The 14,744-nt window shown below is 36.7% G+C and overlaps 3 protein-coding genes across 4 annotated transcripts; 1 reads left to right on the top strand and 2 right to left on the bottom strand.

Moving 5' to 3' along the window:
* Positions 1-255: 255 nt before the first annotated feature.
* LOC135143824 (cyclin-dependent kinase 11B-like) lies at positions 256-3,691 on the bottom strand. Of its 2 annotated transcripts, XM_064075772.1 has the most exons (5): positions 3,497-3,691; positions 3,312-3,449; positions 940-2,050; positions 442-780; positions 256-387 (listed from the first exon to the last, which is right to left on the bottom strand). In XM_064075772.1, exons 1-5 carry the CDS (start codon positions 3,592-3,594, stop codon positions 310-312), a joined length of 1,764 nt encoding a protein of 587 aa, XP_063931842.1. In that variant the 5' UTR covers positions 3,595-3,691; the 3' UTR covers positions 256-309. The 2 variants fall into 2 exon arrangements, with proteins under 2 accessions (XP_063931842.1, XP_063931837.1); XM_064075767.1 differs by having other exon boundaries at positions 256-780.
* A 60-nt stretch (positions 3,692-3,751) lies between these two features.
* On the bottom strand, positions 3,752-7,505 carry LOC135143808 (serine/threonine-protein kinase PITSLRE-like). Its single transcript, XM_064075750.1, has 3 exons — positions 7,323-7,505; positions 3,934-6,091; positions 3,752-3,884 (listed from the first exon to the last, which is right to left on the bottom strand). The coding sequence occupies exons 1-3, from the start codon at positions 7,415-7,417 to the stop codon at positions 3,798-3,800; spliced, it is 2,340 nt and encodes a 779-aa protein (XP_063931820.1). The 5' UTR covers positions 7,418-7,505; the 3' UTR covers positions 3,752-3,797.
* Positions 7,506-7,723: 218 nt separating this feature from the next.
* On the top strand, positions 7,724-10,301 carry LOC135143815 (uncharacterized). The gene is made up of 4 exons (XM_064075758.1): positions 7,724-8,072; positions 8,120-8,374; positions 8,426-8,539; positions 9,402-10,301. The coding sequence occupies exons 1-4, from the start codon at positions 7,935-7,937 to the stop codon at positions 9,978-9,980; spliced, it is 1,086 nt and encodes a 361-aa protein (XP_063931828.1). The 5' UTR covers positions 7,724-7,934; the 3' UTR covers positions 9,981-10,301.
* Positions 10,302-14,744: the final 4,443 nt, after the last annotated feature.

Below are 14,744 nucleotides of genomic sequence, written 5' to 3'. Positions count from 1 at the left end.
TTTACGAACGCTTTACAGCACCTAGAATTTCAGCCCCACCTCGACATCCATAAAACACCAAAGTAAACATTTAATCGAATTGCAAAAACGCAATCTACACGTTCCAACTACCTAAAGCGAAGCAAATATTTAAATCTAGATGAACGTCCAGCAAGTTATGAGCTCCACACACAACACGTGTTTGCTTTTCATTAAATCCTTAAGCGGCACGACCTTTATATCACCTGGGGACGGGGTAAGTGGTAGTAAAGACGCTTTCAAAAACCTGATTTATTCATTAAAATAAATCTTGATAAAAAATTAACACTTTTAAAACTTTAAACTGAACCCTGCGCCGATTCTGCTGACCTCGGTCTCTACTCCTATCCTGAAGCCGTCTTCGTCCCCCTGCAACAACACACGATTCCTGTAGGGTGGAAATTCAGGCGTCTGTAAACTTACCAGTTTTTTATACTCGCCGCCGCCAGAGGGTGCTTTGGGGCTAGGAGCAGCCGCCCTCTTGTGGTTCGCCTCGCTTTTAGCCGGCCACTTAGGGAACTGCGAAGGATCGATCGGAGGTGGAAATTCGTTAAAAAATGGATGCTTTAATGCCTCTTCGGCTGTTACTCTTTGGTGAGGATCGTAAGAAAGGAAATTTAATAAAAAATTCAGACCCAAATCGTTCAGCATTTGGAACTTTTTTCGCAAGTTTGACGGCTGGTGGTGAATGAATTTCGTTTTTTGAACGACGGGTAGTTTGTTAAAACCGGGCCAGATCTTCTCCGTGGGACTACCTAGACACTAAAACACATTTGAATTACTGAAAACGTCCTCTTCGCTCGTACAGACGTAAAAGACAAAGCGAGCGATGCGAGCACTTCCCCCACAAAAATTACCAAATACACCTGAATTATTACGTTACAACAATTACTGAGATACATTTTGTAGTTTTTTACAAACCTTGAACATTCTGTTGAGTTGCTCCACTTCTGATTTTCCGGGGAAAAGTGGATTCATCAGTAAGAACTCGGCAAAAATGCATCCGACGGACCACATATCGATGGGAGTGGAATATTCTTTGACGCCTAACAACAACTCTGGTGCCCTGTACCATAAAGTGACCACGATGGGTGTGTAAGGCTTCAACGGTGATCCATATTCTCTAGCCAGCCCGAAATCCCCGACCTTCAAAATCCCGTTGTGTGATAACAATAAGTTCGAAGTCTTCAAATCTCTGTGCAGAATCCAATTATCGTGCAAGTGCGCCACAGCCGCTAACAGTTGTTTCAGCAGACACTTCACTTCTCCAGGTGTAAAATGTAAGTCTTTACGTCTCATCATTTCGATGAGCGATTTAAGATCGTGCTCTATATAATCCATAACTATAAAAATCTTATCCATGTTACTACCGACGACTATCTCTCTTACGGTAACAATATTAGGATGCTGTCCCTTTAGTAGAGTGTTAATTTCTCTTAGGGACGTTATAGGAAACCCTTCTTTTTCCTTTTCCATCTTTAGCTTCTTTAATGCAACTATATCTTCAGTTCTTTTATCTCTAAATCGATAAACCACCCCGTATGTCCCCTCTGCTATCCGATTCAAGCACTGGAACTCATCCAGGGACCTACACCCTTCAATCGCCGGATAATAAGGGGGCAGGCTCTCATCAAACTCGATTTTTTCTACCGTTTCGTCTGCTTCTTTCTCCATCTCACTCTCGAAGCTGACATCGCTTTCTTCCTCTACGTCGTCTTCTTCTTCTAGTTTAATTTGTTTGGGTGTGGGTGGTGTCTCTTCGTCGTTTAATTCTTTTAAATCGTCTTCTAGAATTTCACTATACGTTTTAGAGTCTTCAGGTTGAACTGCTACTGTACTTGATTCATTTCTCCTATGATTCTCTGAGTCACGATTTGAATTTCTAAAATCTTTCACTCTCTGTACATCATACTTACATGAATCTGTTTCTGATCCTAGTAAGTTACCTTTACTATCTTTTTCGTTTTTATGTGATTTTTTGCGGTGATGGTGGCGAGATCTGTCGCGGTCTTGAGAGCGGTGGCGTCGATCCCTGAATTCAAGACAAGAAATACGACTTACAGAAAGCGGAATTTACGAAATTTACTACTGTCTTCAAATCCGATATATTTGAGTGACATTTTTTTAAAAATTTGTATTACACAAACAGACTTCAGTAATTTTTTCGTTATTCCCCCTACCCCAATATTTTTCGAAAAATGAAACTAAATACAGTTGGCCAATGTATCACATCGTTCTGTCAGTGACAAAAATTAAACACGTGCATCAGCAATTAGTATAATAAACCGACGTTCCCTCGTACATAGTGGGAAACAATGTCAACATCCATAAACAAATTAAATAATGATTAAGCTAACACTGATGTACATCAAATTTTGATCGGTAGTACCACCCAAAGTTTGACCGACAAGGCCAACTCAAAGTCCTTAAATTAGTACAAATTTAGGGCCAACTGTAATTCATTTTATTTTCTACCGTAACGTATAAGCAATGGCTGAAAAAGCAACGCAACTTAAATATAAAAGGAACAAATATAAATTGCCTTTCAAACATAAATTCAAAGTATATAAGTTCAAAGGGTTAAATTTAGAGCTTGGTCCACACAAAAACATGACAATTTCAATAGTTTTTCCATATAACATTTCTTATTAAAAAGCATCTGAACACATGGGAATTATAAGAAATGAAAACAGTGATGAAAATAATATAAAATAAATTACTAGAAATGTATTATAATCAGCTAAACTATATTTATTAAAAAACTGGTAACCAAAGTTCTTATATATTAGCAAAAAATAATGTGGACCACTTCATGCCATTTCGAAACAATTTTCTAGATATTATTTATGTGTAATCAGTAAGTGCTCATTCACAATGGGCATAAAACATAAGGATGGCCTAAGCATTATGCTCATTGTGAACGAATACAAGCATAGAGCACTAAACATAAATTTTTATGCATTAATGCTTGGGGCATCCTTATGCTTTATGCCCAGTGTGAATGAGCACTAAGCACTCTTATGTTAATGGTAGACAGACATGAATCGTGTTTTTATTAACCATTTAATTTTTCCAATATTACTTATTTAAATATAGCAAAAAACAAAAAATTCTGGAGTTATTGCTTAAACATGTTTATGTATGTTGCTACATATGGGTGCTGTATTATGAAACAAAGCATTTACATTTGGAAATAACACCAGCTTAGTAACGACTTTTTTACGCCAAAATAAACGCTTAATTCGTCACAAATGCCATAATTAGCAAGTCCATTATCTAATCAAGAACAGTACCTGTGGTGTTTGTCCCTGTGGGAGTGCCTTTTCTCTCGATGACCATCTGACCTTTCATGTCGAAAGTGGCTACGATAATCCTCTCGATACTTCCTTTTATTACTTTCAGGCTGTCTCTCCAGACTCTCGTCCATTACTCTGTAAAAACTTAATCAGACCAAAACGATGAGAACTACAAACCTAACCTCAAATTTAGATTTTCCTGTCGTAACGGCGAAAAGTTTTCACAATTATATTCTTCGTCTTCTCTTAGATTCTCTTTATTTAATAAACGACTAGTCATTATCAACTGTACATTATTAATTCATTGATTTTCGTTCACTTGTAACGATTAAACGCAAACATTACCAAATTGACAATATGTCACTGACTGCCAACATAAAACCACCAGAATTTAAAAATCCCCAAAAGAACTAGGATCGAAAATAAATAATACAAAATTCTTTCTACTTATAATAATATATTAAATAAAATTATCCACTATTCTTAGAACTTGAGACTGAACCCGCCTCCCATTCTCCTGTTGTCAATCCCTCCTATCCGAAATCCGTAACCGTCGTCATCTTCGTGCCCCTAAAACGCCAATTACTTCCAAAAACCAGCAAACTATTTCAAAACTTACCAATTTCTTGTATTCTCCGCCGCCACTTGGCGGCTTGGGGCTCGCAGCCAGCGCCCTTTTCTGCCCCAGTTCGCTCTTCGCCGGCCACGTGGGGAACATCGCAGGATCAATAGGCAAAGGCGCCTCATTAAAGTACTGATGCTGCAGCGCCTCTTCCGCCGTCACTCTTTGCGCGGGATCGAACGTGAGAAACTTGGTTAACAAATTCAACCCCAAATCTGACAACATATTAAACTTGGAACGCAAATTAGAAACTGGGTACTCGCTAAATTTCATTTTTTGTACAGCTGGAAGCTTATTAAACCCTGGCCAGATTTTCTCGCTTGGAGTTCCCAAGTCTTTGAAAATCCTGTTGAGTTGGTCGACTTCGGATTTACCGGGAAATAACGCGTTCATGAGGAGGAGCTCCGCGAAGATGCACCCTACGGACCACATGTCGATGGGGGTCGAGTATTCTTTGGTACAGAGGAGCAATTCGGGGGCTCTGTACCAGAGAGTTACTACTATAGGGGTGTAGGCTTTTAATGGGGAACCGTATTCGCGTGCTAAACCGAAATCGCCGACTTTGAGGATTCCTTTGTGGGAGAGGAGAAGGTTCGAGGTTTTAAGATCGCGGTGGAGGATCCAGTTGTCGTGGAGATGTGCTACGGCTAGGAGGAGTTGTTTAAGAAGGCATTTGACCTCGCCAGGCATGAAATTTTGTTTTTTGTGGCGCATGGTTTCCATGAGGGACTTCAAGTCGTGTTCGACGTAGTCCATGACTATAAAAATTTTGTCCATGTTGCTGCCTACGACGATTTCTCGGACCGTGACGATATTCGGGTGTTGTCCTTTGAGAAGTGTGTTGATCTCTCGGAGGGACGTTATAGGGAAACCTTCCTTTTCCTTCTCCATTTTCAGTCTTTTTAAAGCTACTATATCTTCTGTTCTTTTGTCTTTGGCTCTATACACTACTCCGTAGGTGCCTTCTTCGATGCGATTCAAACACTGGAACTCTTCGACGGAGCGACAGCCTTGAACCGCAGGATAATAAGGAGGCAGCTGTTCATCAATTGTCGCTTTTGTTTCTTCCTTAGTCTCTTTTTCTTCAACTATTTCTTTTTCTTCTGATGCTTCTCTTCCATTCTTTGGAGAAACTGAACCCGAACGTTCGCTACTGGCACTCCTACTCCTGGATTTTCGCTCAGAGGAAACACTCCTTTCCCTTGAATCAGAACTGTGCTCGCTTCTTTCGGACCGCCTCGAATTCGTACTGCTCCGCCCACTCTCTCCACTCCTCTCACTCTTTTCATTCTCCTCATAACCTTCTTCGATTTCTTCATCCGTGTTATCCGAAACTGTAACAACATTCGTTTCTTCCACCCTTATCCTCTTGCTATAAAAATCCTCATCTTCTTGTTGCCTTCGTTTCGCATGCCTCCTCTCCCTCTCCACCCTCGATTGTTCTTTCACTCTCGCCATTTCCCTCTCCGCCTCCAACAACTTCTCCTTCCTCAACTCCTGCTGCGCCTTCTCCTCTTCCGTCAACTTCTCCTCTTCCTTCTTATCGTCCCGTTTGTGCCTCTTCTCCTCCCCCGTACTAATATTGATAATCTCCTTGACATACATCCCCGCTTCTCCCTGCAACGCGCTATCAAGCGTCTCCTCCTTATACTTCCTCTCTTTCTCTCCCTTCTCCAGCCGCATGTCATCGTCTCCTTTACTCGTGCGCTTGCTCAGCAAGCGTTCCCTCAAATCTTGTAATGTTTTATCTCCCCGTTCTCTCTTTTCGTCTTCGTAGCGCCGATGTTTTTCCCCACTACGTCCTTCTTTCGGTTTCTTCTCGTCATACTTACGTGAGTCGGAGTGACGCGATCTAGAACTTTCGTCCTTACGGTCGCGGTAATATTGCATCTCACTGTATGTCAATTGTTCGCGGTAATAGCGCTCTTTTTCGCGCTGGTAATGTTCGCGTTCTTTGTTCGAACGCGCGGATTTATCTCGGTGATGTTTCTCGCGGTGGGAATGGCGTTCGTCGCGGTGACGTTCGGAGCGTTTGTGATGCGAACGGCTCTCGTGACCCTCGCGACGTTTGCTGCGGGAGGTCTGGGACGAGACGCGGGCTTGGGGGGGCTTTATGTCGAGGGAGTCGACGTTTTCGGCGTCTTCTTCGGATAAGCTGAAATAAAATAAAATGACTTGATTACTCGTCAGTGAAGACATGACCCAAACACAGTTGAGCTCAATATATTTTTATTGGTAGCACTCCTGAACAATGAACCTACCTTTACTGGTGGTTAGACAACGCCACAAAAATTTGGTCTAAAATTTAGACAGTATATAACGTAACTAAACTAGCTTGTGCATATAAGGATGTATTTTTGACATTTTACGTACGTAATTCTATACAATCAAAACATATTATCTGAACACAGACAACACTTATGTCATACAAAAGTATGATGAGATGATATCAAATTTCTGGACCAGATAAATAGATAAATTTTAGTTGATGTTCTATAATCACTAGATAACACTCAGTGTTTTACATAGATCTCAAGGGCGTCTGTAATGCACGCAAGGTTCTGAGACAAACTAAAAAAGTTTAATTTTTTACGAAACCCGTATGCGTAAATAAGACTTTTTACTTCATTAAACTTTCAGATGACGTCATCAAATTTTTGGGGTGGATGAACTGACGGAAATGGGGGTCCAAGTAGAAAATTAATCGTATTACAATAAAATCGGAGGTATAGTTGGGGTTCTAAAATAGTGAACATCGACCAATTAACTTTTAGTGTTTCATAGTATTGATATAAACAATGTACAAGAAAAACAACAATTTTAAATGGAAATGTATAGTATTTTTACAGCTGATTTATGCATTTCTAGCTAGTGTAAAGTTACATAAAACCAAATTCCAAAAATTCAAATGTACAAAATTACCATATTTTAAAAACTCCAGTTACAATTCAGTTCTGTGCATTTTTAATAGAAATAAGTATGATTCACAATCTATGAATGGAACCCAGCACCATGTTCATCAAAAATAGCAACACTTCCAACTAAATCTAATTATTTAATAAAAATAGGGCAATTACCACAAAAAGTTATAAAACCTGCCCAAACACAGTCACGTGATAGACTCACCACTTCATTAATTTTTTCTAAAAAGAGGTTCTAAAAACATAATCACCGATAACCTTCTTCAACATTCATTCGATCAATTTCAAAACAACTAAAAAATATAAACAAAACAAAGGTATGGTTTACATTCTGGTATAATTTCCACCACAATTACTCAGTACAAAGTTCTGCCAAAATTCTGATCCTTAGTCATATATTTGAGCCCCATTCAATGACAAACCCCCACAAATAGAGTCAAAAAGATAACACGTAATGAAACTGACCTGAAATCCATAGTTTCTCCTTTTTGACGCGACACTTCCGGACTCTGTCGCAATTCACCATCTTCGCTTTGTTCATCGCCTGAATTGTAAGACATCTTCAAAAATTGAGCTTATTGCTAAAATTACACAAAATAGTTTACTTGTGACATTATTGTGAGGTTAAGTTTGTCTAAGTAAATGACATCTGAGAAGTTAGCGGTGAGCGTAGCCAACCTAATCAAACGTCATTAGACTTAGGAATTTCAAATAAAACCAAAGAAGAAGCGTTTTCTGTCGGTGTACCTGATTTTTTCACCTTATTCGTAAATCTAGCGACGCCACTTCACCTAAATCATAAATTAATTCCTCTGTGTGTTTTTTTTACGTTTTTTTAGGCGAAAAAAAATAGGTTGGCATTAGTGCCAACCACTGACAGTTATTGTTAACCTATGCATGTGATTATCGCGATTCCACCCCAATTTTCATATCATATATTTTAAACAATGACAATTCACGTTGTGTGCGTGAGTTAGCAACCCCACTTTACCACGGAACACCCCTCAGCAACACAGTTACCATGTAAAAACTAACCTAAAATTTTGAAAATTTTAATGGGAATCTCTTCGCGCCCCAATGAAGAATAAAAATTTTATCCGATTTCTATTCGGTATTATAATCGTCAGTTTATTTTTGATAATATTCAGGCAGCACAAGCCCGAGACAATCCAAAATATTGTCTCTACAACACATCAACAAATCCAAAATTTTAAGGTAAATGCTGCTTTTTCTACACGTAAAACTCTATTACGCTTTTGCAGGACACGTTTCGGGATGCGGACACCAAAGCGCTTGTTGCTGATGAAAAATATTTAAATTTGTTGGGGTTTACGGATAGTCCAAGGTTGTATCCTAATGACATTTGGAGGAATACTTCACTGCCAGTGATCGTGACGTATGTGATGGAAGGCCAGGAGAGTCAAGCAGTGGGATTAATTAATAACATCGGAAGGGTGCTACCAAATAATACTATTTTGGTGTATAATTTGGGGCTGGGTAATTACGGATTAAAAACGGTAATGGTGAGATTTATTCGCGGGTTTGGACTAATTGGAGATTGTCCTCAGCTTTTAAATTATTGCAACAACAGTAGGTGTCAGTCGTTGAGCTTCAGTCTGTCAGAATTTCCATCACATGTGGATGAAGAGAGCATACGGGCTTATAGACCTTTAGTAATTCAGGTATTGTATTAATTTCAACATTTAATGTTAATAGGCTTTGTTTAAGTATATATTTTTATCGACCTGTTTGTGGTGAAACTGTTTGCCCAAATGTGTTTGCATTTTGATTAATTGATCAGTGTATACAAAACAAGCCATTTATTACTTGGATAAAAAAGTTTTTCATGTCTTTGATTTCAAACAGTTTGATGTTTGGAATTTTTTTCGTGGCGAATTATTAATCAGTTAATCACTCAATGTCGCCACTTTTTTTTAATTTAACCAAAATTTTGTATTTAACTTTGTATTGGATTATTCTGAAAAAATTAAGTTAAAAGAAACAATTGCTTCCTTAAATTATTGATTTATTGATTATATTCTATATTTATTCATCTCCTCTAAATATTGATGAGGTCAATGGTATGAAGGATCTATTACTTCTAGTTCTGTTTTGTAATTAAAATTAAAACTGGGAAAGCAAGAACTTTAATGTAGGAAATGAAAGACATTTGAAAAAAAAAAATACAATACGACATTTTTTTAAATCCAGAGCTCATAATTTTTACTACAAACTTTATTCATTTTAGACCGTAAATTATTGTCATTAGTAGATATTAATTCCAACTACTGTTTACAGTTAAATCTAATTTATTTCGTTTAATTATGGAAATTTGAAGACCGACTGAAATTAGTTAATTGCTCTGGAAGTAATTGTAATAAGAGTTTGTTCTCTGTAGCCATGCGTGCTTTGAACATGACCTGTATAGTTCTGGTTTTGAAAGAGTGAATATTCACAAAAAAATTTCACGCACGGTGAAAACACCAAATTTGATCGTTACTACCTATGTTATTATATATTTTTAACAAATATTTTCTTTTCCAGGATGCTCTTCAACGCACCGGCGCCATCCTTTTCCTCGAGTGCAGCTACCGCTTCTCCCGCCACCTCACCCACGACCTCATAATGGACCTCTTCGAGCGTCGGGCGAAGTCCCACGGGATCCTCACTTGGCCCATGTCACTCAGGAACCCCGTTTCCAGCCTGACGCACAAGAAGATGTTTCAGTACTTCCACACCGACGCCGAAAATTTCCTCTTCTTGCAGATGATCAACGCCGACATCTTGCTCATCGTCAACACGAAATCGGTGCACAACGACATCATGCTACCTTGGGTCAAGTGCGCGCTCACTCAAGACTGTATAGTGCCCATTGGGGCGCAGTCGGCCGGGTGCCGCTTCGACAAGAAGCCGCAGTACAGATACACCGGGTGCCATAGTTACGATACGTCAGCGCTCAATATAGTTCTAGGACTGAAATTTAATATGGACGGCAGTCAGTACATGTACAGTGACGGAGAGAAGCTGTTCGAGACGGTGGAGTTGAGCAAAGCGGAGGCTTTGCTGAGGGAGTTCGAGCAGAATATTACCACGGAGGGCAGGTTTCTGTCTTTTGATACGTAATCGAGATAATGTATCGGACCAAATTCTGTGTGATAATAATGTAAAACGTCAAAGTTATTCCTTTTCGAAACCAAATATGCCAAGCACTTGTTGATAGGAGGATCTGGACAGGGCGAACCTGTCGTCGTTTGTTTCGTTTTTTTTTTATTTTGTTCAATGTTTTTAAAGCATCTTCCTTGTCGATAGTGGCAATTGTACATAAAGACAGGCTATGTCAAGTCACATACGTTTCATTTTTGTACCGCTGATAGTTTGTAAATAGTTATTTATTTTTTGTTGTAACTGAAATGCTTATTTAAGAAATAAAATTATCCGAATTTATGATGTTGTTTCCTTATATGCTTCTCCTAGTGTTAAAAAAAATCATAAAAAAAAATATCAATCGCGCAAGTATAGTTATACCTGTATCTAAATACTAAAATGGTTTTTAATTTTTAGTCAAAAATACATTATTGATACAATTTCTCGAAAAGAACGCAAACATTGCTAATTATATGTACATAATAACAGTGACATAATTCGCGGTTGCAGAAAGTTCTAGAAACAAAGTTTGCGGTCTGTACTTGATTGATACGATTGTGTAATGTGTGGAAAGTCATTGAGTTGTTGGTGTAGACGTTTAAATTCAAATTTTTGAGAGGCAGAGAGCAATAGCTTAGAAGTTTAAAAAGTATTATCCGTTCACGATCTTTATATAGTAGGGTTGGCCATGAAAATCTAGTGAGTTTGTTGGTATTCGATGCAGAAGAATAAAAATTCCCTGAACTTTTTTCGTTAGGTTATGTTTTATTAAATTAAAGGTTAAAAAATATGCCAAAAATATAAACATTGTTGCCGATACTTCCAGTTTTCAGTAGCAATGACCAAGTTAACGGTATCCATTTCTTAGAAAGCATAAAACTTTACGCTATTTAAAACAGTTATTCGGCTTTTTGTAAGCGTTTATTTCATATGCAAGGAACAAACAGTAAAATTTCACTTAAACATTGTTTTTATATGAATGGGGGTTCTACATACGACTATTATCGCATGCCACATCGCCAGACAACAAACAAGTTTGAATTGGGCGCCATGTGTTGCCTTAAACGCAACCAGCAATTCTTCTTTAAATCTACCTGACGTGCTGGGATAGACGACTACCGGACGTGGGTCATAAAAACATCGTAAGCCGATAGTGAAGAATAATGATAATTTATGACAGACGGCTCACAACATACCTTCAGCACAAAATAATCATTTCCCGTATTCTTTTGAAATATTAATTTTAATATCCGAAATAATTATTATTATATTCAAACACAATTTGGACGCTGTAGAGCAAACAAGGCTTATCAAGCCCGTCTATTAGTTTATTCGCCCAAATGTATTATTAATACCGTTTTCTTGTTATTTAGATAAGGGAACAAATTAAATGCACAGTTCTATTTTTAAACGCTCTATATTTTTGCTCGGTAAAAATGATAAATGCTAAGTTATATAATAAATGCTCAGTTAAAACATAAATTCTTAGTAAAAATAATATATGTTTAGTGAAATAATAGCTGCTTAGTTAAGTTAATAACTGTTCGGTTAAATAAGGAATGCTTAGTAAGAACCCTACTTGCTAAGTATAAAAATTGTAAATGTTAATTAAATACTCGTACATAGCCGACGGAGACAGTAGTGTCTACCATAAATTACTGTCATCATCTCTGTATGGCCCATAATTTCATATTCAAAAAATTGAATGTAAAAATCATATTATTCGCAATTACGTATCTAAATTAACGGAAATAAAAAATAATACCAAATATATGAAAAAGGAACGAGACATTCTAAGCGCTAAAATAGAAAAGTTGCGCATGGCCGTGAACTCATCTATTTCATTTTGGACAGAAAAAAAATCATTTATTCGAAGAGAGAGTACTAATAAATGTTACAAAAAGAAATCGAAAATGGTCCCAAGCATACCTTTAGAGATCACACTTTTTGTAATATTAGTGAACATTCTTTTTGTACTGAAGAATCTGTAAAAAAAAGTGGAGGCTAGAGAACAAAATCTTGTCCCTCTATTGATGGATAATGGATTTTTTGATGAAATTTTGTTTCGAAATAAAAGGGTGGCAGATAATGCGTGGAGTTTATTACAGAATGTTACCAACAACTTATCGGAATGTTATAATTCTGTAATCAGTAAGTTTGTTGGCGGCAAAAGGGTGAATTTTTCTTTAAAGGGTAGCTATACGACCAGGTGTTACGGTGCAGCCTTATCGTACAATTCCGAAAAAGGTATGTATCATGAAACAATCCAACAAAAGTTAACAAAATACGGCCCTGGTTTAATAACAAAAAAATATTGTTCGTCTATGAAACAAGCTCGTCTTAGACAAAGTATTCGTAAAAAAATATGTCGTAAAAAAATGTACGTATGCTGGTCCCGACTGCGATTATGGTTTAAATATTTTAGATAATCCTGACATGGATGTAGAAACATTTGTTACAGCCAAAGAGATTTTTTTGGGAAAATTATTTTTGAATTTAGACCAAATTGAAATAGACACTAGGCAACAGGCACATTTTGGCAAAAGAAAAAGAAATTAAGGTTACGGCTTGAAATTTTGGACGGATTTACAAACTTAGACCGACTACAGCAGCAGCTAACACTGTGGAGTCTCTGTTGTATAGTATAGTACATTTAGAGGTAATAGTCATACATACTATGAACAACAAAGTGAGGAAAAAGCTGTCAAGTGTTTTAAAATAAATAAAAGTATAAAAACTGAACGGTGTGGCTTGTTTATTTCACAACAGTTTCCTTACTTGGCTGCTAGTCCAGACAGGGTTCTAGAGGATAGGAGTGCATTACTCGAAATTAAATGCCCTTCAAAATCGCAAGATTTGTCTCCCGAAGAAGCGGTTGAAAAAAAAAAATAATCAAATTTTGTACATTGACAGACAGAGAATTGAAACTAAAAAAAAAAATCATGATTACAACTTTCAAGTCCAGGGACAAATGTTTGTTACGGGTATTTCACAAGTTTATTTTGTTGTGCTGACACCCAAAGGAATAAATATAGAAAAATTTATAAAGGCGAAGAAATATGTAAAAAGATGGCAGATAAACTTGGCAGATTTTACTTTGGCGCATTATTGCCGGAAATAATTGATTCAAGAATAAAGAGGAACCTGCCTTTGCGAGAGATTTTTTTTAAATAAATAAAATGTGTTTCTATTTTTTTTATGTACTTTAATAATTTATTAGGAGTACATTTTTCATCACCAAGACTTGCATATTTTTATTATAAACTAGCTGACCCCGTGAACTTCGTTTCACCTACAACTTAATTTTGAATCTGCAAACCGAATGCTTTGAAATCTTGCAGATGTTTTAAACATCTGATAAGCATAATAAATTTTTATTCAAAATAATACTTACTTCCTCCAAAAAATTGATGACGTCAGCCCAAAATTTTGCCAAATAAATCCTTTTTAAAATATCCAAAATAGGATGAGACTATACTTGTGATTTATCATTCCATTCATATTTTTTAGTTTTGCTTATAGGGGGTGTCTCAAAAAAAATTAATCACTGAGTCAGTTTATTTTATTGATTGAATCAAGAATTGCAAAACTAAATTTTTAGATTTATTGCAGACGTTTTGAAGTTACTGTTTGACATGGTACGTTTTTAATTAAAATATATCTGTTTATCAAGCCCAAAAACTTGATGACGTCATCTCAAAATTTTGCCGAATAAATCCTATCTAAAATGTGCTAAATATCATCAGTATATTTTCGTAAATTTATCATTGCATTCATATTATTTAGATTTGCTTTTACAGTGACAAAAAAATGTATGGATCAGTCAATTTATTTTAGAAAATAACTCAAGAGTTGCAGAAATGACATAATTAATATAATTCATAATGTTTAACTATGATAACTATTAATATGTGATAATTAAACCGAAATCCATTTTCCTAAGAACACGAGGTTAGCAAAAACAAATTAGTTTGTTTAAACATTGTTAAATTAACCCCGAACATGTACAATTTCTGAGCGAAAATATGAAAAATAATTTTTGCAATCTCATCGTGACGTACGATGACGCCACTGTCACCTGATAAAAGGTCACATTTTTCGGTCCTCTGCGTTTAGTTTTGATTTCGGTTTGGTGGCAGCAACATCAGAGTCCGTTTTGGCTTAAAAGTAGGGCTCTTTTCACGAATTTCTAATTTATATATTTAAATACATATTAGTGAAAATGTGTTGTATTAGTACTGTGGACACGAACGAAAATGGATATTTTTTCGAAAAGGACCGAAAACAGGGTAAGTTCGAGTTCAGTTTTAATTTATCGGATTCCGTGATTCGTTCACTCGACAATATTTAAATTTTGGGAAAATTTTCGAAACGATTGAAATCGGTTGATCAGAGCTATACATTTTCACGACATAAATAAATAAATTTTAAACATAATTAATATCATTAATAATGTTTAAATATGATAAGCATCAATGTATGATAATTAAACCGAAACCCGTTGTCCTACAAGCCCGAAATTATTAAAAACAAATCAATTTGTTTAAACAATGTTAAATTATCCCCGAAAATGTGCATTTTCCCGGCCAAAATATGAAAAATAAATTTTGCAATCTCATCGTGACGTACGATGACGTCAATGTCACCTGAGCTACTTGTATAAAGGTCACGTGTTTCGGTCCTTTGTGTTCAGTTTTAATTTCTGTTTAATGGCGGCAAGATCGTCGCTTCATTTCGGCGTAA

Source organism: Zophobas morio, unplaced genomic scaffold, assembly GCF_036711695.1.
Source record: "Zophobas morio isolate AGI-343-1 ecotype UQ-CSIRO unplaced genomic scaffold, CSIRO_AGI_Zmor_V1 ptg000004l, whole genome shotgun sequence".
Taxonomy (NCBI): Eukaryota; Metazoa; Arthropoda; class Insecta; order Coleoptera; family Tenebrionidae; genus Zophobas; species Zophobas morio.
Note: the sequence above shows the minus strand (reverse complement) of the source record. Positions and strands in the feature narration are given on the sequence as shown.